Source organism: Physella acuta, unplaced genomic scaffold (genome assembly GCF_028476545.2).
Source record: "Physella acuta isolate Inbredline_101_S28 unplaced genomic scaffold, ASM2847654v3 ptg000130l, whole genome shotgun sequence".
NCBI lineage: Eukaryota > Metazoa > Mollusca > Gastropoda > Physidae > Physella > Physella acuta.
In genome coordinates this window covers 62,949-87,471 of record NW_026731649.1, presented here as the reverse complement: position 1 = coordinate 87,471, position 24,523 = coordinate 62,949, and the positions used below count along the sequence as shown (strand labels likewise).

At 42.2% G+C, this 24,523-nt stretch overlaps 1 protein-coding gene across 2 annotated transcripts in view; it reads left to right on the top strand.

Annotated features, from left to right (window-relative positions):
- Positions 1-24,523, top strand: part of LOC131935049 (paired box protein Pax-8) — a 137,173-nt gene that overhangs the window by 87,057 nt on the left and 25,593 nt on the right. For both annotated transcript variants that reach the window (XM_059291332.1, XM_059291331.1), the window contains exon 5: positions 9,627-9,889. In XM_059291332.1, coding sequence (XP_059147315.1) covers positions 9,627-9,889 — 263 coding nt within the window. The remainder of the gene's footprint in view (positions 1-9,626; positions 9,890-24,523) is intronic.

Here is a 24,523-nt window from a genome sequence, read left to right as displayed (position 1 = left end):
ATGTATGTGTGGAGAGAGGGAGTGGGGGTGTACAACTCATCAAGGGCATTAATCAAAAGCTGCTCCGTTGTGTAGCTCCGCCTTTTTTTGCTCCCCTAATGGAGAGATGGTATCTACCTGGTCTGATCGTAATCTATCGCTCAATAGACTCGGGGGTTAAAAGCGAACCTTGTGCTACAATTTACTTGTAGCTGTGTCACTCGGCGAGCCGTAGGTCGAGGGTTTGACTTAATGTCTTCTAAAGTGCCGGTCCCCAGCGCGTCGCTTTGATTCCATGCACCAGACCAGTGCTGGGCTTTCAGGGCGACAATGCGCACCAAACCATCCCGTCATTCCCACGTCCGCTGGCCCGTGTTCGTTAAATTGATACAAGCGAGATCGAAACCAACTCCACTTTTTAATTGAATTTAAATTTTTAAAATAGATTCTAGTGTGTGTTTGAGAGGGGAGAGGTATTTGATTGAAATTTTGATGACATTAAATTAAGTTTGGTTAAGTAAGAAGGAAATTATAAAACCAGAAGTTTTTATATTTTTTATTTTTTTATTTTCCTAAACTGGTCGATATATCGATTAATTTTTTAAAACTTATTAGGAGGTGGGGGAACGGGGTTAAGCTGGATGAGGAAGGGTTAAGCCTGGAGGTGGATGGTTTATGGCGCGTTAGGGCGCGATTCCAACGTTACCTTAATGGCGGCGTAATCCGTCTGCCGTACGGCTTGATTTGAGGATCACCACGGGGCAGGAAAAGTGCCCCCCGCGCCCGGCTTAGACGTATTCGTTCTCGAGATGTGCATCGGTGCACAGACGAAGACGTCATCAATCAGGCGGTGCCGACAGCGCCGTGTGTTTTAACCCTCCACCGCTAATGGACGACAAGACGAGCTGAATGAGGAATTAAACTGACGGGTCTATTTCAGGAAGTCTCAGACATAATGAAGTTCTAGCTTCTGTGTTAGACATGCTACGGTAACATACACTGGTTAATGTCACATCACAGAACGGGTGGAATCAAATGACTACGTGTCTTATATTAGCAAATCTTTTTTTTTCTTAATCGGAATAATGTATTAATTTTAATATGTCAATGACGACACGAAAGCTTTTAATTGATAATTGAAATTTGTATTGCGTTGTCAAAAAAAAAAGCTTTTAGTTGTGACATTGATATTGCTTTTGTATTTGTAATGCTCGTAGTCCATTCGTATAATTGTAAACTATTTTTTGTGTGTTAATTAATAAAGAGGTTGTTAGTTGTTGACTAGAAAATGTAATTCGTAACTGAATTTGTTTAGCTCGGTTTCATTTAAATCGGCGGATATTAGTTCCATCGTGTTTCTATGTAAATAAAATCGACAAGGCTAGATGGATAATGAATCTGTACATAGACGGGTCTTCTAGCTAGTAAATTAAACATAATGTAAAGACGTTTTACGCATAAACACATGGCCATCATTTTAAAAGCAATACATTACACCAGACGTCAAGGAGTCGAATTAGAAATTTCAAATAAATTGAAGACGACGCGAAAATATAGAGGCAGTTGATGCTAAAACATTTTTTCTTCACAAAACCGCCCCTATAATCTGATAGTAATTGGCTTCGAAGCGTAATGGCCATACGTCACCGACACGATGAATAATTAATTAGTAGTAATGATGAGCCAAGATGCCCAAGACCATGAAGGGAAAGTGAAGAACAATCCCCGTCTAGTTCCCTCGTAAACCAGACTGGCCCTCGGCGGCTCCTCGCGGGGGGAGAGGGCCGAGTTTGTATCGACTTTGACAAGTCTTGGGGCGAGTCGCCCACATCATCATCCTTTAACGAGCTTTCTATTTCTTGATGACGACAAGAGGAACAGATTTCCCCCCGCAACTCGTTTTGTTAACACGATGACCCCATTCATTAGCCACGCCAGACAAATGGGCAGCCGAACGCGTTTGAGATCTAAGGAAGACTTTTTTTTGGTTCTGGTCCAGGATAACGGTTGGGTCCTCAAACCTCAGGGATAGTAGAGTATCAGTCGCATTTCATTTCTGGCTTTATATGCGTATGTAGACATGCATTTAAAAAAACAACTTATTTATTCTTTATTTCTCTGAAAGAAAGTTAAATTGACCAATGTAATAAAAGTATAGCCGTGAAATAATGAAGGGTGCTGAAAACAAACGATACGTTCAAACATTAAACCGGAGGCATTTCTTGTTATAAATACACAGATTTACTCAACTACATGTATTTCGGTAAGCGTGGACTGGCGGTTATGTTTAAGACTTTGTGTACTATGTCGAACCCATGCGTTAGTGTGATAACTATTGGATTACGTCTAACCCTTTAACTACATACACTATTTAGTCAAATACAGTGTTCTCAATTTTTTTTTATATCGTGAATCGCGTGGATATGTGGCTAGTGTGATATAACCCACAATAATCTTGACCGCTGAACTCTTCCCGCCTGCTAATAAAATCAGCAAGATGTAGATAACTAATCGTGTTATTAACGTCAGATTCGACCACGTCATAACCCCGCCCACCGATCGAGCCCCCCCCCCCCCCCCCCCTCGGGAGTTTGAGTATCTTTTGTCCCTCGTCAATGGCCATCTTCGCTAACCTTGACCGATCCTTACGTCAAATCTTGTCCATCTGGTGGTGTGGGGGCTTTGAAATATTCATCACTTCTTAACGATCATCACGCAGAGAGGTTTCTTCCAGCAGGGGAGGGAACTTGTCACAGCGCTAGCGGGCCTTCGCCGAGAGTTGTCGTCCCCTGGGGACCAACAAATTTGGCTTTCACGAGGGGAAGAAGAACTGCGATGGCGGTTTCAGATCCGAAAAACGAGGGAAGCGATTAATCTCGTCGCTAATTTGACACAAGAATTACGCCACCAGAGACCCCCCGACCCCCGGGTCTATTGTCTACCTGCTCCTGGTAGCGCGGCGGTTCTCAAACTCGGCGGTTCGAGGGTGTTTTTCTCCGAGCTGCTCAGCTCGGCGCTGGCTCGGTTTACGGGTAATTGCCCCCGCCGCCATCTTTGGTCACCGTAGCGATGCTAATTTAAATCACGTGACAATTGGCGCCGTGTTTGTCATTTTCCTTGTCGTGGTGTGAAGTGGGGGGGGGGGGGGAGATGTCTTCATGTTTCGTTTTGTTCACATCTGCGGCGATGAAAATAGCGACGATTAAAGACAAATAACCCCTCTAGTTTCACTGTCTCATATTTGCCTTCATCGTAACGGATCCACGATTTTTGCTCACTTTTGAAATTATTTCTAAACAGTGCTTAAAAATTAACTTTCGCTTTTGATACCGCACATTTTTTTTTTAAATTCCGATATTTTGTATTCATTGAACCGCTTTTGCTTTCAAGTAATTTAACTACACCTAATTATTTTTATTTTCTACTTAAGTAAAGATAGACTTGTTTTTGCCCATTAAGTTCTCTACTCCACCCCACCTCACCCCCACCCACAGACCCCTATCAATCCATATCTGAACGTTAAAAGTTAAAATAATTTTTAAAAATACATCTTTTTTAACCGGCACATGTCGTTCGGTGGCACACGTGACTTAATCTATTCCATTATCACGTGATTCGTGTGTTTACGATTGATTTTATCCTGATTGTGTTCATTTGAGCGCGTGGACCAACCGCGATGATGTGCGCGCGTGTCGCCGGGCGCGCGTGTGTTGGTGAGTTGATACAAGGCCTCTGCCGGATGACAGCTGTGTGTCCCATCTTACCGGCATCATTGACCGATCTAATGACCTGTCCACATGTTACTGACACTCAAGTCCGCCTTACCCCCCCCCCCCCCCTCCCCGCCGATATTTCATTAGACATAAACTTTCAGCGCTTCGCCAGATGGCCCGCATACACTAACTGATTTTATTTTTGCAGACACCGGACAAAATCGTTTTCATCGACATTGTTAATGTGACATATTTTAAGGTTCACATTTCAAAGAATATAGTATAGTCCTTTGTAAAATTATACTTTATAAACCTACTGCTTTTAGTTGGCCGCTTAATTTTGGTCTGGAAGTAGAGAGTGGTACTCATAACAGAAAAACATGAGTTCGAAACCCAAAGTTCTAAAGTAAGATTTCGCAACTAAAGGGAAATAATCATTTGTCGCAACTAAAGGGAACTAATTCTTTGAATTTAAAAAAAAAACGCGATGCCCCTTCAAAGAAAAATAAATAAACAAAATAAATAAATACCAACTTTACTTCAACTAAAATTTAAATGGCCACATCTTTATTTAAAGCCATGGAGTTGTAACTAAAATATTTTCTCTTACAATTTAAAAAAAAAACCTTTACAAATGTCCCCCACCAATCAGATTCACTGAAGGACAAACTCCACGACCGGTCAGCACCAAGTCGCCAACACATGCCCTAACAAGGAAAAAGCCATGTTTTCAAGCGCTCACTTTAATACCGAGGGTCAGATAATTGGCCGCGATTGAGGCCGCCACGTTTGATTTTATTCTCCCCCCTCACCCCCTCAGAGCCCCGGGATTCTATTCTCCCCGCACCCCTCACAACCACACTAATGAGAGGCTGTGTGTGTTCGCGTGCGGGATCAGAGTGCGAGTTTAATGCACTCGCCCAATCGCTCCACAAGGATGCGAATTCACTGCGCGTCATTCTTGCAGGCATTAATGGAAATTTCCGATTAATTAGTTTATCCTTTATGCCGCACACAAAAACTACCAGGCCGTTTGTTTCAAAATAAACACATTGTATAGACTAGTATAGACTAAGTAACTTGTAGTCATACTAATATTAACTTATTGGTTAAATATTTGTGGTAGAATTTTAACAGAATATCGGTAAGAATGGTAATAGATTGAGACAAAAGAAAGTGTGTGTGTGTGTGTGGGGGGGGGGTAGTTAAGCCTCTTGTGTGGGGCCGCAAGCTGCGACCACCTTCATGAATAGAACCCAGTCTACGGGGGAGGGGCGGGGTGAATACCGGGCAAGTATTGCGCGACATCTCTAGGGGATTTGTTCCCAAAGTCGCGGCTCAAACATGCAACATGTTTCGTTTTCATTTTTATTTCTTTTGTTTCACGTTTTCGATATCCGTTAAACCACACCCATCCTCCCCGCCCGCAGCTTTTTTCCCCATTTCCCAAAACAATTGTTCTTTAGAGATTATCCTATTAGATGTCTTTAATCTTACTTACTTTTAATTAGATGGGAAGAAATATTTGTTTGGCAGGAAGAAGGTAGCTAAATAAATAAATTTTTAAAATTACGGTAAATTATTTTTTCTTTTGTCAGACTTCACCCATGCGCCACTACGAGTTACCAATCTAATGAAATACTTTTTTTTTAAAACTGCTTCCTTCGATACTTTAAAATATCGAAAAGACACCTCTTCAAAATTGTAAGCATCTTTTTAAAGAAAGTGAAGGAAGAAAAAAAATCCCACCAAAAAATAATAACCCTCAACACCCAGCCCGGTTTCTGGTAGACTGGGTGCAATAAAAACCGAGGTAACGAAGCGGAAAGAAAATAAATCGTATCGTTACAGGCTCCTGTCTCGCCCAAATATTTTTTTCTTCACCATTCAAACTCATCGCCGCTTCATCACTCAAAGACCGTGAGTGATAACTACACCGGGTCAGGGTAATTAATTTATTCATTAATTAAATCTCCCAACAGCCCAGTGTTTTGTGGTTGGGGTTTCTGTCCACCAACTAAAAAAAAACCGCAAAAAAAAAAAAGTTTTGTGGGAGAGTACGGTAGATTAAGCAGGCTTTCAGCTCATTTAGCATACCACTGACTTAGTCGAGCTTCCCGTCCAGGCTTGCTCATCCTTGGTTTGATGCGCCGAATTAAAGGCCACTTTATTCATAGTCAGGCTCCTCTTCACGGGCCATCTGCATCCGTCTGGCACCATTTGGCCACTGGCCACTTGGTCTGTTAGTGTTAACAACAAATGAGGTTATTGCTACATCGTTTTTTTTTAGATTTGATTTCCTCGTTAAATGTTGTAGTATCAAGATAAGAATTTTTATCCGCTTTCTTCACGTATGGAAGATTGATCAGATTTTGGTCCTTCTCAGCTTATTGAAAACGGAAACCAAAACACTGCATGAGAGTTAAATACATTACTCACCGGACTAATTTCTTATTTCGATCTAGCAATTTAAAACAGGTGGCCTAACACACTAACAACGCACTGTACCTAACGGACCAACTTTAACTTCATTGAACCAAGTACTAGTGCCAAATGCCTCAGTTATTACTTGGTCAGATTGAAGAAGATCAACTCCATCTAGAAAATGTAAAATGTTTTGATGGTTTGTAGTTTTAAAATCAACCAGTACACACCATTTGGCCCGATGCCACCCCCCCCTCCCATAAACATTTTCCCCATGATTACCTCCTCCCCGCCTTGTTTAAACTACAACCCCTGACCTCCCACCCCACCCCCTAAAACTGCTATCCTTACCATTACGGGTACCGGCAACTAATACATTTATGGACGACACTAGACCCGCCCTGGTCAACTGGCCGCCATTTCTTCATCTAGCAAGACGCCAGGTTCAGACTTGGGGCGCGTTAGTGGAATCGCTTCCCTTCCCTGCTGGAGACTCAATGATCCCATTCAAGGGGAGAGAACCCCCTTTAGGTTCAGACACTTTTTACTGGGGTGACCGCCCCGGGCCTATATTGTCTACCAGCGGTGGATGTGTGAGATGCTGCTCAGCGGGACCCAGTGAAGATCCATCGTCGTGAATCACGTGACGCCCGGGGGCCGACATCGTCAACGGCTGGCCGGTACAAAGCGCCCCCGCTGGAATCGTCGAGTTCTCCCCCGTCCTCCGCCCCTAGGTCGGTAATGGACACCCTTTTAATCCCCCTTTATTATTGTTGGGGTTGATGAAAATAAATTACAAAACACTGGCCGCCATTAAATGAAACGTCTTTAGCTGGGTGTTGACAAGTGGCTGGATGTGATTTGTGGCGGTTTTCTCGGGAGGTGTTGTGTGCTTTGTGTTTTGAGTTTTGTATTGGGGATATCTGCTTAATGTTAACCTAGGGGAAATGTGTTTTATGTTGTATCGGGGAGATGTTGTATGATTTACTGGGTAGATATGGTGTATGATTTACTGGGGAGATGTGCTTTATGTTTTACAGAGGAGATGAGCTTTATGTTTTACTGTGATTATGTGTTTATGTTTTCAAGGAGATTCAGCTAAAAGATTAGCAAAATGTTGTTTAACAAACACTATGCTATTTAGTTTTAGTGTGTGTTGACATTCACCCTATTATGAAAAACCCAACCATGTCTGTACATGTTCATTTCTGTACCCCTCCGTTTCTCTACCTGACAGTGCCTGTACTTATGTTTATTCACTTGGTCAAAATTTCGCCTGGTCAGCAGGACGCACGTGCAGTGTCCTAACATAATGATGTGTGTACTCACGATTTGTTTCTTTAGTGCTCATGACATGATTTTCTCACGGACAAACTACATTACAACTTACAACACCGTTTTAAAGTAATTCTTCAACTTAGTCACCAACTTTTACCATCGAGAGCTAGTGATTGAAACTATCTTGTAGACAAGTCTAAATCGAAAACCTAGAAAACCAGTTGTAAAACGTTGTTCCGTGTTAGTTTGTCTCATTAATTACAAGCCTGATTGGTCCATTCACTGACCGACGACAACATGACAGCGGACTAGACGTGGACAATGGCCCTCACATTTTTATAACTGTCCACGCACGTCCAGACGTCCAGTGCTGATTAACGAAGCGCTCCTTGGAGACAAACCCCCGCCCGGATTAGACGAATTAATCTTTCCGCTCTGGTGAAAACTAGCTTTGTGGGACGATAATCTCTTTAACACAATCCCCCTCTATGAAGGACACCGCTGTTATCGAATTTGCTCACTAATCGAAGTTTATTGATTTTGAAAATTGGCATCGATTTTGTTATAACTTAAGACGTAAGACGTTACGTTATTTGAGAATAATAAAACCCGGGTGTATTTCTAAAGACAGAAAATCAAATCGGGAATCAGAATTATCTGTAAGGGACACCGGGTGCTAACAGGGACAAAAGTTTGAACCAGGCATGAGAATTATAAGGGCTGGTTCGATTTTTTTTTCATTCATTAGCATTTTGTCTTTCATGCCTGACTTTTGAGCACTCAAGCGAGGGCTATATCTGAAGACTTTTCATCGGGTCTTAATCGCCCTTTTTTTTTCTTAAAAAAGGGGGGGTTCTAAAAAGGGGTTCTATTATTATTTTTCGGGGTCTTTCAAACCCACGTGTGGTGAGATAAGGGTCATTTGCTTTTGAAGACATCAATCAAACTGGTCTTCTGGATTGAAGACAAACTTTGTTTCAAGTTCCGTTTTGTGAACGATTCTTTCACGTGTAGCATATGTGCCATAGAGGGGGCTACGTTAAGCATATGTGACACAGGGGCGGGTAAGTCAGTTAACATATGTGACACAGGGGCGGGTAAGTCAGTTAACATATGTGACACAGGAAGACAATCCTGCTCTTCTGAACATGTGTGACGTAGCGTGGTGACAAATATTGACTTACTCTCTAGAACCTTCTCACCGCCACATGAAAATACTTCAGACGAGGAGGGAAAATTCTCAAACAAAAGAAAGCTAATCGCAAAAAGAAGTTCCATAAAAAAATATAAAATAAAACGATTTTGTGGTATTTTTTACCATAAAGTGTAAGATTAGGACAACATTTTGTGGCAATTATTGGAGGAAATTTTCATTTCTTTAAAATTTGAGCGTATATTTTAGGGGTCTATTTATTTATTTTGTTGCTAGCTGAAGATATTTTTTGTTTGCTTTCCTCTACTGTGATTATTGTTATTGTTGTTGTTATTGTTGTTGTGTGCCAGGTCATCAAATTATCGTTGTCTTAAGTTGTATCGGTATCGTATCTACTACTACAATTAACCGACATGGCTTCTTCTAATTGACCTATCACATGATGTATCCAACAATTATTTTAAAATTTATCCCAGAACCCGTAACTTGACGGGCGTGGGTGCTAGTACACTGTTTATTAATCTGTAACAAATCCCTGATACGCCACATGAACTCCAACATTTCCTTCCGTAACGTCAAGTTCTACGAGTCACCGAGTGCGTTATGTCTACCTGTAACCTCTGTCATGGCTTTCTTTTGTTCAGACACCTGAGACAGGTAAATATTGACCGAGGCTTCGGTAGATTTAATGCTGCTGTAGACTATCTGGAACTGTGTTCCATTAGGCTGGTGCTGGTATTACTTTGTCAGTATTGTGATGCTTGTATCATCGAGTCAATATGTTGATTCTAGTATCACCGAATCGACAGTACTTTTTACGCTGCTATGGAATCATTCACAATAATATGTACCTCTTTAAGTGAAGAACATCATCTTTAGTAAGTTACTGTCGATGTTAGTGAATTTAAAATAAAACCCCTGTTATAGCTGGATAGATGCCTGTTTAACTCAAGTTTTGTGTACTTACACAAAAAAAAAATTACTGTGATACTGAATAAAATTTAGATGTCTTAATGACGACATGCATGTCCTATGTTTGTCAATATTTTGACGTTAAAGTATTTTCCTCCCCTCCTCAGAATCGTGAGGAACAAAGCCAACGACCGCGCCAAGTCCACCAGCCCCCACACACAGGACGGCGGCTCCCCGTGTTTGGTCAACGACGGGAGTCTGGGCGTCCACCCGTCCTCCTCCCCGGGGATGGAGGGGGCGCAGAGGGGAGCCGCGGGCCCGAATGGAAGCGGTAACGGAGCCGGAGCCGCTGGCGGCTTCAACATCAGCAGCATCATGAGCGCAGGGAACAACAACAACAACAACAAGCGAAAAGGCGAGTCGGATACAGGTAAGGGAATCATTGGGCTTTTCATGGCGGGAGTACTGGTGGGCTTTTTTTGGAAGGAGATTACTGGTGGGCTTTTCTGGAGGTTAAATTTGTGGTTTATTTGGAGCTAGTATTTGGTGGGTTGTTTTTTTCTAGAGCTTATATTAGTGGGTTTTGTTTGGCCTCAATTGTTTTGTTCGTAGTGGTGTTTTTGTTCTGGTGCTGATTTGGTAGGTTTTTCTGGAACTAATAACGATGGTTATTTGATCAAAAGCATATAATGTTGGGGATTTTTCTTTAGGTTCCATTGAGTATTTTGCTTGTTTTGCATATCCAGATAGCAACTCCCCCTCCCTTTTTGTGATTTGGCCAATTATTGAAGCTTTTCGTTTTGTAGTTTTTACAATGAGTTATTTTCATCTCATTTTTATCACTTTGATTATTTTTCCCTGTGCAATGGAGAAATAACTTCACTCTTAAGACTGGTACGTTTAAATCATCAATCATGTTGTTCGACTAGATCTTGTTGCTGAAAATGAATTTGGAAATACTTTTCTATGTAATTTAATCAGACCAACAAATGATTATAACTTAGTAAACGTTTTGTTATTGAAAAAGCTAGAATCCCATTGGATCACAGGTTGGGGGGGGGGGGGGGGGGGCAGAGAGACATCGGTTGTCCTCCCAACAGCTGGCTGTGACCTCTGAACTACATCAATAAAGAATGATGTACAGATTTCCGCTCATGAGAAGGTCTAACGTGACTCGGGGGAGCTGGCAGTTACCCGGCGCCCCCTCGCACTGACCACGTTTAATCACGTGAATTGCCTCGCGCCTGGACGCCAGCCAGTGGTCATTTAATAATTGATTGGACGCTCGGACTCATCACGTGGCACTCGGGGTCACTCGGGTGTACGGTGCTGACGTTGTCTGGACTAACGCCCTGTCCCCGGGGAGGTGGGGGGGGGGGGGGGAGGGAGATGATCCGGGTCTTGTCGTCGCTGAGATTTTAAATCTTAAACGTCCAGGTGTTAGTTGCTCACGGGGATATGACGATCAGGTGTGTAGGATATTACGTAACAGCCGCTTCTCCCGTCCGGTTGATAACCGTTATCTCTGGGTGTCACGGTGATGACCCGCAGCGGGGAGACTACATTATGTCATTAAGCCCGATGACATGGAGTTGAGCTATGCTGGTCAGTAGTAGTCCGATGGACACCTGTACCAACCACACACACTTTTAGGATGCATTCTTGTCCAATTCTCACTGACCTGTACTTTCGCATATTTTCTGTGTTTATCTATTCTAGTTTTTTCAGAATGTACAAATATAGATTCGTGTATGAATATCATTAGAATAAATATTTCCCTAGCATTACCTTTGGCAAAAGTTGTTTTCTCCATATTATGTACTTATGAGTTTGTTTTTATACAGAATTCAATCAAAGCAGCTTTTCCCTATCCACTCCTCGCCCTCCCCAACTCTCATCACATTGATCACCAACCCTATCCTACCCCCCTCCCACCCACAGTAAATCCATCTATCATTCGGCATCCCTACTCCAAACCTCTACTACTTACTCTGATCTAATAGACCTCCCTCTCCCTCCCCCCCCCCCCCCACACATACACACGCACATCAAAAGCACCCTTCCGCTGATGAAGATGCTGATTCTAAGGGGTGACAATTTACTTTTATTTTCTCTGACTTCTCTCCCCGATCAAAGGGTGACAATTGACTTTTATTTCCCCCCGACTTCTCTCCCTTCGCTAAGAATGTACCCATATTGAATAAGACCCCCCTTCGCTTCGTGCTAGTAGATAGCCATCTCCCAAAGTACCCGTGTTTCTACCTTTTAACTTTAAACCTTTCTTTCATCTTACCGTGTAGTGGGGGGGGGGGAAGGTAGAAACAGACGGGGACCGGGACACTATTCGTCGTCCCAAAAGTATCGTTAATTGTTAAAATGTTATTCCAAACGTCTGACAAACCACCCCCTCCCCCCTCCCCTTTCAGTCCCTGCGTGGCAGATCTAAACTCGCATCTCATGCCGTCGGTATATGATCGGATCTCGGCTGGAATTAAACTCTCACAAACCACGAGTACAAAAACACCTGAAAACGTCTCATTGGAAACATTAAACGCCATTCATCCTAAACGGAGCCGTTTTCTTTTATTGCGTTGGTTAATTTTTTAAAGTCTTCTTTAGATGCTACAAAAAAACTGAATTTCTCTTCATATTTTTACATTTTAAATTCCATTAAAAGATGAATATTATAGGTCTTAATTTTTGCTATAGAGTATAGATAGTTTTTTTTCTAAAGTTAATGAAGCGAAAATTTTTAAAAATTGTATCCTCGCTTTTTCTATAAACAATAGAGCCAATCAGCTCGGTGATTAAAAGTTCTAGAAGCATCGAGCCAGTCTGATGCCGCTTTCAAGAAAATCGTCATTCATGTTTAAAAAAAAAAAAGTATCCCTTGTGCATTGCGCGGTCTCCCTCTGGCTTATCTATTAAAATTGTGAGGTCAGTCAAGCGAGAAGCGCCATACAGGTCGCGATTTGTTTGTTTGTCTGTGTTGAATGTTTTTTTTTTTTTAAAACCTTCCGACATTTCGAGTCGTATTAAATTTATATTTAATGGGCCACGAATTAATCCAAGTTTTTGTTGATTCCATTTGCCTCATTTATTAGAGAATGCTTGAGGTAGATAATAAAATTTAATTTAAAATAAATGGGGGGCAAAAAAAAATTCATGCATTCGTCTGTTTTAATGTTCTCGTTAAGTTATTTTTAATGGCACATCGATGGACGACCACCGCCGTTAATCGAACCACCAGACGACCACCTCCCTGCAATAAACGGTTGCGTTTTTTGTGCATATTTTCTTCTCTGGTCCTGTCGTACGGTTGGGTTTAAAAAAAAAATTCTGCAGTAGTTTGGGGTACAATGTCTCTAGGTACGGACGTGTTATATTATTCAATCTTAATAGCCTGTTCTAACGGGCACAGCTATTTTAAAACAACGACTGTGGGTCTGAAAAGAAAGTTATGAAACGTTTTTAAAAGCAATTGTTCTATAAAATAACTGCATTGAACTTCCTTTTGATGTGAAATGCACTAAAAAAATTGCGATCTTAAATCGAATGTTTTTTGCATATTTACGTAAGGTTTTGGTTTAACAATGCCTTAGTGAAGAAGTCATCATGCGTGACAGTGGTTCCAAGGTTCTTTGTTTCTATACACCTATTCAGTGTTTTATAAAAGCATGTTGCCAGCTTTTGTGTGTACTTTACATACGACGGACGTGGTATCTCATCTTGCTAACTCTAGTTCCCCAGTCTTCATTGATGTTATACTAAGATTCTGTCAGTGTCAACTTACCAACAAAGTTAGAACCGCTGATGTATCGTGTGTAAAAAAATGTGTATGTCAATTTTTATTCGTTGACGACGTAACAAAAGATTTGAAACGTTGCGCCGTGAGTGCTCACACTTTCACGTGTAGAGTGAGTTTACTTTACACGTGAGTCCGCGCGTCTGGCGACTTTTCTTCTCCCCGTGTTCACGGTTCTCGTGTCATAAGTTAGATATGAGATCAAACACGAGGGCTTTAAAAAAACACGGCTTCCGGCTGGCGAGGGCTGAGAGCCACTCGACGGGTGTTCCGTGTGGTTGGGTAGCCACACAAGCCACACGGGCCTGTGTTCTCAAGGTCGCTGTCAAGTGACGTCCGTCAGACAATTGGTGCTGCGACAAAACGTCAACACCACAGCGCGATTGTTTTCTTTCCCTCTTGTTGCTCCTGACAAAAGACCCCTGTCACGTTGACTGTGACATTTCGCTGAGGAAACGTGATCGTGACAATGTCAATATGGCCGCGATCACGCCTACAAGCCTGCTTCACTTTTGTTCATCTCAACTGAAGTCTGACCATCCCCTCTCCTCCCCATCCCATTCCCATACGATGCCCAGTTTCAGCCCACCTAAGATGCTAGTATAAAAAAACAACAAATAAATAAAAATCGATATGCATAAGGGGAATTAATTCTGTATAAAATCCCGTTTCCAAGGGAAATAATTCAACTAAATAGCTAGTGTGTAACAGAGAAATAACGTCAATGATTCATAGCTGGTACTTTTGATTGTTGAATAATTGAGACGGTGGATTTGTTTTTCCTACAGATCTTTTCTTGTGTCTCTCTGTTGTGGTAGTTTGTCTTACAGATCTTTTTCTCGTGTCTGTCTATTGTGCTAGTCTGTCTTTTCTTATCTTTGTCTGTTGTGGTAGATGTTTGCCTTGCAACAGGATACGGGCTAGCTGCTGTCGTTCATTCATACCATTGACAGCCTATGGCAGCGACGCGAGCCAGACGTATGTTGTTTTAAACTAAGCTCCGCGGTTTTCTAAAACTTTTTTTCTTTTATTGTTTGAGAAACGAAAACTTTGGAAGAAAAACTTTTGTTTTTTATTAGTAGACTGTGACTCGAGTGGTTGGGAGTCGGTGGTTGTGTGAGGAGGGTGAACTTGGTGTACTCACATTGAGGGTCGTCAGCTATAACTTCAGTGCTGCCCAGGGGGCGGGGGGTAGGGCGGTAGAGAGCACGATTGTAAATCCTGGTGTCATGTTCAATTTACACTCTAGCAATTGTTATTTCTTTAAAAGTATGTACCCCAATCAGGCGGCTGACTTTCAGTACGAATTACTTTTGAATGGAACACCTTGACAAACTTATGACTGCAACATGAGACACAATTATGCACATTGAGACAATATGAGACAACATGAGACACAATAAGACAACATGAGACAACATGAGGTACAATGATACACCATGAGACACAACTAGACAACATGAGACACAATTAGACACAATTAGACACAATTAGGCACAATGAGACAACAACAACCTGGACACAACGAAACACGCTTAAAGTAAGCTTTTAACTAGACCCAAACCAGACCCAAACTAGGAATAAACTGTATACAAACTAGACCCAAAGATATAAACTAAACCCAAGCTACACCCTAACTAGACCCAAACTAGGCATAAACTAGAGCCAAGCCTAGACCTAAACAAGATGAAAACTAGACCCTAACTAGACCCAAACTACACACAAACTAGACCTAAACATGATTTAAAACATTCAAGTGGGGAAAAAAATGAAAAATATCCTTTTTAGAGAGCAAATGTCATAACCAAATAAAGCCTCCACAAAATATTGTTGAGTCCCAACCCGATTGTTCTCAAAACTTTCCGTGTGTAGGTCAACATGCGTCCAGAATACACACTAACCTAACTGCTCAACTGATACATCTGTTTTTTTTTTGTTTTTGTTTTTTACCTTTTGAGCAGCAGTTAGCTGGAGGTAATTGCTCACCTGGAATGATCCCAACAAGATCGATATGCACCTCGGACAAAGTCTGATCATAAAACTACACAGGTCCTAGGCTACTGTAGCCAACAGGGATTTTAAAAAAAAAAAGTATCCGACTCCTGTTCATCAAAATGGTTTACACACGTCCCTCCACTCTGCCTACCATTAACGCCTTAGCTCCCCTTTCAGCCGAAGAAAGACCAAAGTCGCAAAAATGAACCTTTATTGCTGGGGCTCTTTGAAACGGATTAGATAAAAATCGCTAAACTCGCTGGCTAACAATGCCGACTCTCGGCTTTGCTAGTATATTTAATTGCGTTTTCACCGAGAATCTTGTAGAGTTTAGCCTCCCCGTGTAGCGAGCGGCTCCATTCATCGTTCGAACCACTTCAGGCTCCCTCGCTAACAATGGCGTCCAGGGACTTCTGGAGAAAGACGTTAACTGTCACCATGGATTCTTCTCCGTTCGACCGGAACCAAATTCAAATCTGAGCTCTATTTTTTTTTATTATTTGAAAAAAAAACTTTTTTTTCTGTACCTGGGTACATCCGCTGTAGGAGAGAATTAAAGGAGCTGGATGGAGCAGGGCGATTGTGCCCACCTCCGGCTCCCGTGTAAACGCCGCTCTCGTATATAACGCGACACGTGTAAGGTTCGCCCGTCCGTCGGCCATTTCAAGTCTCGGGTATTGTTTCACGTGCCGACACGACCCCTGAACCCTTGTCGTAATTTCCGGTCCTCCTCCACCCTAGATGTGTGGAGTGTTGGAAGATAGGCACTCCACGGTGTCTCCGTTTTACCTCGCATTCTACCCATGTCATGCCATCTATTGTTTCGTTCCTACTTTTATAAATATCTCTTGCGTCATTTTATACTTAAATTTAAGACCTCGAAAATGCATTTAAATTGTTTGAAATTTTGTCAAAACTAGATTGACCGATTAAATATTAGACGTATTTTAAGTAAAGTTAGTGTCTATATTTGTTTCGGTCCGTGTTTTGAAAGTGGGGCACCATTTTTATGACGGAGCGAGGCGCCACAATGTGTAATGACGGCATAGATCGCCACAATATGTAATGACGGCATAGATCGCCACAATATGTAATGACGGCATAGAGCGCCACAATATGTAATGACTAAGAAGGCGCCACAATATGTAATGACGGAACAGGGCGCCACAAAGTTTAATTACGGAGCTGGGCGCCACAATAGCTAATGACAAAGGCATCTCTTTTCACCGCCCTAAAATATTGACGCTAAATATGTCATGACAAGACCACTGAATACACTTGATTTCATGTTGTCAAATTAGATTCGTGGCTGACAATGCGCTGATGTGGTTTGGTGATGTCGTTTGGTGATGTGGTGTGTGATGGGTTGTAGCAGTGAATAAAGGGCGCCGTGTTTCGAGTCTAGAGGCTGGGACTGGAGCCTTGACAAGGTCAACAAATGTATGGCTGCCTGCGTCTGTCTGTCTCCATTTTGGCGTGGTCCTGTTTGATGTCCTGGTGTCTCAAATGAGACATGTGCCTATCCGTGTCTCAGGTAAAACATGTGCACAAACCGGTGTCTCAGTTCAGTCTTAGCATTTCAGTTGAGACATGTGCCTATCCGTGTCTCAGGTAAAACATGTGCACAAACCGGTGTCTCAGTTCAGTCTTAGCATTTCAGTTGAGACATGTGCCTATCCGTGTCTCAGGTAAAACATGTGCACAAACCGGTGTCTCAGTCCAGTCTTAGCATTTCAGTTGAGACATGTGCCTATCCGTGTCTCAGGTAAAACATGAGCACAACCCAGTCATATGTCTGTCTTAGCATTTCAGTTGAGACACGTGTATGTCCGTGTCTCAGGTCAGACATGAGCACAACCCAGTCATATGTCTGTCTTAGCATTTCAGTTGAGACACGTGCCTCTCTCTGTGTCTGGAATTGTTTAACTGCTATAAAAAACGTACATTACCTAAATATATCTATATTGGGCAATAGTTTTCTAGTCTAGTGCACCGTCTTTTTTTTTTTTTTTTAACATTGAAACTTCTTTACTGACAGTTTAACTATCACTCTACCTATTATGTGACAGATTTATATTGACGAGCCGTATAACAATGTGTATGTGTATTTTAGATAATGTGTCAAGTCTTCTACTGCCTTCATACTGTCTGCACATGTTACACCGCAGATGCGAACCTTTAAAAAAGTGTGATTTACACGATACATCACATAGACGAGCCCAAATACGAACCTTTAAAAAAGTATGATTTACACCAGGGGTCTCCAAACTTTTCAGTCCGAGGGCCGCATTAACTATCAAATTTCAGTTCGGGGGCCAGTTTCTTCCAGAAATGTCTTTGATTTTTCTGAGCAAGCTCCTCAGCCATCACCAACAAACGTTTTTTTCCGTGGACAAAAAGATCTCCGCGGGCCGGATGAGAGGACCACGCGGGCCGCATCCGGCCCGCGGGCCGTAGTTTGGAGACCCCTGATTTACACGATACATCACATAGACGAGCCCAAATACGAACCTTTTAAAAAGTATGATTTACACGATACATCACATGCTCGAACCTTTAAAAGATGTGATTTAACATGGAAAATGACGAGGCGAAAGGCCCAGGCCGCCCGCCACTCAAGTGGCCATTACGCCGTTATGCAGAACTGTGAGCAGTCCTTGTGCCGACACGCTCCAGTGAGTTTCTAAAAGCCTGTAAGGATCTAGTGCTGAGCCCGTGGGTGTGTGAGGGGAGGGGGGGGTGTAGATAAGAGACTGTTCTGTGCAGTGATTCTTTTTCATCCGGCATTCAGGGCATGGGCTAGGGATGTGTGTCGTGGTATAGTGCAGGGGTCTTGGCTGGGGGTCTCGGGCTGAGGGTTAAGGCTGGGGGTCTTGGGTTGGGGGGGGGTCTCGGAGTAGGGTCTTTTTCTGGGTAACTGGTTCGTCGTTGGGAATTAAAGTGCATACAAAATGTGCTCTGGTCAGGCGTAAGGGCTATGGGCTTTGTTTTTTGGGGCTTGGGGGTCATAGTTGGCGGCTTCAGCTCGGGAGTAGGGGACAGGAAGGGGTGTCCTCCTTGATGTTGACTATTTTTAACAACAGATCTAACCTCTCTACACATCGGCTGTAATCCTTTGGTCAGTAATACAACACGGTGGTCTTACGCCCAGCATTAGTGAGTTGGCTCAGCATTTGTCAGTTATACAGGGCACTTGTCTGTTTGTTGTAATAGACGGCACTTGTCTGTTATAGACGGCAATTGTCTGTTATAGACGGCATTTGTCTGTTATACACGACATCACTGTGATACACTCAACATTTATGAATGATCTCAGCATTGGTGTGTTACACCCGGCATTGGTGTGTTACTGCTAACGTGTTGACTTCACCACGCGGCCCTCGTCAGCTCACGAGCAGGTGACACGCTTAGCTTGATCACTCGCTCGGGTTTATAATCATCACCATTGGACGATCGTCTAAATGGCTCATTTATCCCACAGTTTAGAGGGTGGAAAAAATCTCCAGACATCCCGGCGCCACCGCTGTTTAGCGCGCGCGAGAGAGAGACGTTTTACTTTTTTTTTTTAGCGTCCTTCAACTTGAAACAAATTTGTCGGCAATTGTGCCGGGTAATGGTCAGGTAGAGCCCGTGATTTGCATCTTTACAGAACAATAGTTTTTGTGTTGCCGTCTTGTGGTGAAACGGGGGGAGGGAGGGGAGGGTGGGGGAGAGATCGATGTTCTTTATTTGAATTGAGCTGATTGTTGACGTCATACGGCTGCTTTTGTTTGTTTGTTTCGGTCATAGTTCATGTTGTAAGTCATAAGTCATACTATGACTGATCGCTTTGTATGTATTTGATGATGATCGTAAGAAATAAAGCATGAACTCTATTGAAATCTAGTTGGATGGAGTGGTCGGACGCTAGAGTGTATGCCTGCTAACCCGCAAGTCTCGAATTCGGATCCTGTTGGATGTTCCTGGGCGTACCCAACTCTCAGCCCTGAATTACGTTAAGAAAAGTAAAGGCGGCATATTGTTGACCACACTATCCCTTCATATGCCGAGGTCACTGAAACAGGTGAACTCTACTTCACCTGCCACACGGACCGTCCGGCTCGAATAAATTTAATACCGATTTCAAGTCACATTGTGTTTGTGACTGATCATTGTATGAATTAAAAGTGAACTGCGGTAATGTACTTGTGACTGATGACTTGAGGGTTAGAGTTGAAAGGTCACGCGGCAGCGACAAATCCCCTGCCGTAATTTATTCTAAACGACCTTTCCCTGTAGCCGCGACAGGTGACGAGGTCTGCGAGCTGCCCATTTGCCCGGGCAACTCTTCACGTTTTAATTCACTCCCCCTGAACCTTGAAATGGACAATGGGCTGCGGCTAGAGTTTCCAGCTAACGGTGCCGTGTACGTCCCCCCGCGCTGGCAGTATCCCCCCCCCCTCCCCCACACACACAGAACATCGTTCTCGTGAGCTCCCCGCCTTTGTCTAAACGCCATCACCGCTGGCTCCATTCAGCAGAAGATGGCTCCCTACCGCGCATGTCCACAACAGCGGATATTAATTTGAACCGGAAGTCAATCCCGTGCATTACGGGTCTCGCCGAGACCACGCCGGGTGAGGAAATAGCGGAGATTGCCGTCACACAGCTCGCTGTGGGGCTTGCGAGCGGATAAAACTGGCGAGGGGAGAATTACCCCGAGTGCTTGCATTGGCGTCCGATTTCATTGCCATGTCGCCATCGCCAGTAATCAACACCGACTAGATCGATACACGCCGTAAAACATTTTCAATTTTCATCCGACTTTCGATTGCGGGGAGGAAAAATGGTGTCCTACTTCGAACTATTTGGTTAAAAAAAAAGTCAATATTCTCATCGACTCCCGGCAAAACTTTACAAGTATCAAGAAACATCAAGCACAAAGTGCGTGTATTAAAAAAATGTTTTAGGTTCCGAGAATACTAATATATGAGATACGAGTGCTACTTTATCCTAGAGTGCTACTTTATATACATAATGCTACATTATCTTATACAGAGTGCTACCTTATCATCAGTGTTTCTTCCAGAATTTTTTCCCCGGGGGGGGGGGGGGGGCGGACACCGTTAAAAGTATATTTTTCTATATAAATTCCATTGGAAGAAACTTTGCTTATCATAGAGTGCTACCTTACATACAGACTGCTACCTTATCAGATACACAGCGCCACCTTATCAGACACAGCATATCTGGTGTCGCCCTATATCCCCTTGCTCAAGGCTACACGAGCGAGAAAACAAAAGCACGTGACTGATTGCCTGGTTGATCTATCGATTGCTCCACCCCTCACCCCCACCCCGACACTTTCCCGACTCGTATTACAGTGTTATAAGCCGCCCTCCGTCCTGCACATGTCTTCCTCCCATAGGCTGCTGGTTACATAGAGCAAACCATAAATATAACATGATATATATAACCAATGAAAAATATAACATGATATATATAACCAATGAAAAATATAACGTGATATACATAACCAATGAAAAATATAACCACTGGTAAATTTTAACCACGAATACACCCGACATCATAAAAAAAAAAGAACTAGAAAACGCAAACACAACAAGAGAATTATAAAACACAAAACACTTTTCTCTGTGCTACATTATTTTCTTGTTGGGTTTACTAAATCCAGTGACCGCGAATAATTCTTTCACGAAAGTAAAAATATCTTTAGAGATGACGGTTTAATTAAAACACTTATAATATCAGATTTCATGAGCTTTGAGAATAATGAACATTTTAATTCAGCTCACTTGGAAATAAAGACAGTGTGTTTTTCTAGCTTCTGATTTATATCTGGTAAATATGTAAAAAAGAATAGATAGTTTACTCAACATGTCTATCTCTATGAGAGATAAATACAGATATTCTATTGATCAATTGTTTAACCAATTAGACGAATTGGCGACACGTTCGAAAGTTTTTTCAACAAACAACTCTCTTGGTCTGTGTGTTTTGGTTACCTTAATATTTTTTGTCGGCCCGTGTGTGAGATACCACAATATTATTTTTTAACTTTGGGCTCACGCGAGCGTTTGTCGTCTCCCCAGATTTCTCAACTCAATTTCGGGCCAAATTTTATATCGAGTTTGGCTTTTCTTGCGTGTTCAGCCATGCATGAAGGCCAGGCGCAGGGCGTCCAGCGATGTGCAAAAATTAGTCGCGGTCTCTGGTTTTCTTAGACGGCCGCTGCCCGCGTTTGTTTTTTGGATTCTTCGGTTTATTTATTTACAAAAGTTAGGTCGTGTGGGGGAGGGGCACGGGGGCCGCGTCGTGTGGGGGGACAGGCGAGGGGCCACCTGCCGAAAGCTCTTTGTGTTTTGTCTGTTTGAGGGAGGGGAAACATGATTTTCTTGGAACTGCAACTGCCACCCAATTTGTGCCGTTGGTGCCCTATCATCCTGGCCTTGTTTTTGTGCCCACGTCTCTCTTGTTTTCAATCATTGTTTTATTCGGCCAAGTACACAAAAAAATTGTGGCACAATGACCTGTTCCAGTTCATAGCACTCAGATACTAGAACTTTCTGGTTAATTTTCAGGTTCTCTTGTCATAACAGTAAAAACAATTATTCCAATTTCAATAACCGTGTAAGACGCAGGAGTAATTTTGTTTCGTTTTTTTTGTTCTTGGAAATATATTTTTTTTCATTAACACAAAAAGAATAGCCTACACTATTTTAAATTTCTTCTAGACAAAAGTTTACCCGGAAGTTAACTTCTGATATATAGGTCAACTTCAGATTCTGTTTTCGCCATAGACAACAATTCAAGAAGTTTGTTATGGTTTCCAACATATTTTAAATATTTTTTTTAATTTTTTATTTTTCTGAAGTCAAGACTTGGATGAAAATGTTTTTAAAAATCTGGACATGACTCATGCCAGAAAATCTCTTTAGCTGCACGTGTTATTGTCGTGTAATCGAGGCCCTCGGTTAGCGAGAATTCGGCTCGGGTTTTAATTGTTCCCGATTTCGTTTGGGCGGGATCGATATCTCGATGGTGCTAACCACAGCTTATGTTGGAATCGCCCGGGGTTTGCGTGGACGATGGTGGGCTCGAATATACCCGGCGATTTCCCGTCAGGTGCTAAAGTAGCAGACGTCAAACTGCAGGAGGTGCATGCTGGGAATTAAACAGGTTTAGATGCTCACGTTTTTAGTTCCGGGCCTGGATTAGGGTTAGGATTAAGCGCTCTTTACATCTTGCTTCAATCAATGTCCTCGAGAATGTCTGAGCTAAACAATAAAGGCTAGCAAGGTGTAACGACGTGCGTTACACCATATGTAATGAGGCCGTTACATGTTTTCAGTTCATGTAATTACGGGCATTGTTTCATATACAATGATGCCATCACTAGCTTTTAACAAAACAACTTTTTACTCCATTGGCACTTACCTTCCGCTCTTTTAAAATAGTGGATTACAGTTATGCGTAGTGGTGTATAAACGTTTACATGTTATGGCGATGTTCTACGGTTATGTGTTATGGTGTATGAAAGTTTAGGTGCAATAATGATGTAGGAAAGTCTTGCAAGCACATGTCTTTTAGTTTTTCGCATCAATAACATTACGAAAATGTGTGAAAAATAAACATTGAGATAGTTATCGATAATAGGGAACTTATCCTACCTATTATCGATAATAGGCAGGATTAGTTCCCTATTATCGACAATACTTTGTAGGAGACATCTGTAATAACTTAAGTAATAATTTTGTTATTTCCCTAACTTTTTCTGTCCGTACAAAGTTGCAATGCTTTTTTCACCAAAAAGTAACACATTTACGTATTATTTTTAGATAAAAAATAATAATTGAAAAAAATAACTTTGCTTATTTTTCGTTTTCTACGTATGCCTGAAAATATATTTGGGAAATTATTCGGTTTTATTACATAAATCTCTAATAAGTGTCAATTCTGAAAAAAAAATTCGAAATAGATTCGAAATGGCCATATTTAGGTGGCCAAGATGTATTTCACACCGCCCAGCTGACTAAAAAATGGACCCCCCCCCCTCCCTACCTCCCAATCAACGAATTAAAAAAACAAACTTGATCCTCATTTCTCCAGATCCCGATCAATAAATGCACAAAAAGTGTTATCAATTATGCTTTCTCTTTCCTCGTCTTTTTAGCTCGACAAAATTTGAAAGAAAAGAAGTTTTCTGCCTGTTAATTAATGTTTCATCATTCTGAAAAGTTTGTTTTTATCTCATTTTCCAAGCCAAGACCTTTTTTTTTTTTCCTTTTTTTATGCACTTTCTTCATCGATCGCTGATCAATATTTAACGCAAAACTGACGCAATATTGCTTGACACTAATACGTATGTCTTTTCAAACTTCAAACAAGGGTATCGTTACTTTCAAAAGGTACCGGAATAAGCTGGATTTCCTGTTTGTTACCACTGACCAGAGATTTGTAGTCGTATCATCCTTCTCCTGGAAGTATTTGATCCTCTGTCATGTTGGTTGTTAAATGAATTATGCAACAGAAAGATCGGCATATAAACGAGCCTGTAATATGTGTTGTTGTTTTTCGACCATCGTTCAAAACCAAAAGACATTCTCGATGAAAAATCCTGCAGTAGAGCCCTTTGGTTGTACAATATCAAAACCTACATCTATTTAAGTTGACTAGTAAGCTATATCCATTTAAGTAGACAATAGTTAGAACCGAAGCCTTGACATCTATTCAGGAGACTTATTTCCAAACTTGTACAAAATACATTTTTGTCTCGTTGGAAAAAAAATAGAAGTTTAATTATCAGGACTTGGGCTTGTTCTAAAGTGTCACATCTGGATGTTACACCGTGTTTCTATCACGTGATATTGTGCGTCAACGTGGACACCAGCAGATGTCGTGTGCCCCCTCCCCCCTCCCACCCCACCACTCTCCTTGTTTACAAACTCCAGTCGCTTTTCTTATTTTTTTTAATTTCCCAAAATTCGTTAGCGACCTAGAAGAAATGGATCCAGACAAAATAATTCCACCTGCCACAGTGTAGGAAGCGGGAGGTAATGAATCGGTGCTGGGAGGTTCGGATTAGACCGACGTCATTCTCACTGCTGCCAATGGGAGACGACGCGGCCATCTTGTTCCGGAAGTCGAACCGGAAGTTTCAAATCTGAGATTTATGCACGGGGAAGATTGCGGTGTCTACCCGGCCTTTTGTTGGTGCCGCACGTCCGCTGCTCACGGGGTGGGGGAGACGGGTCGGGGGTGGGG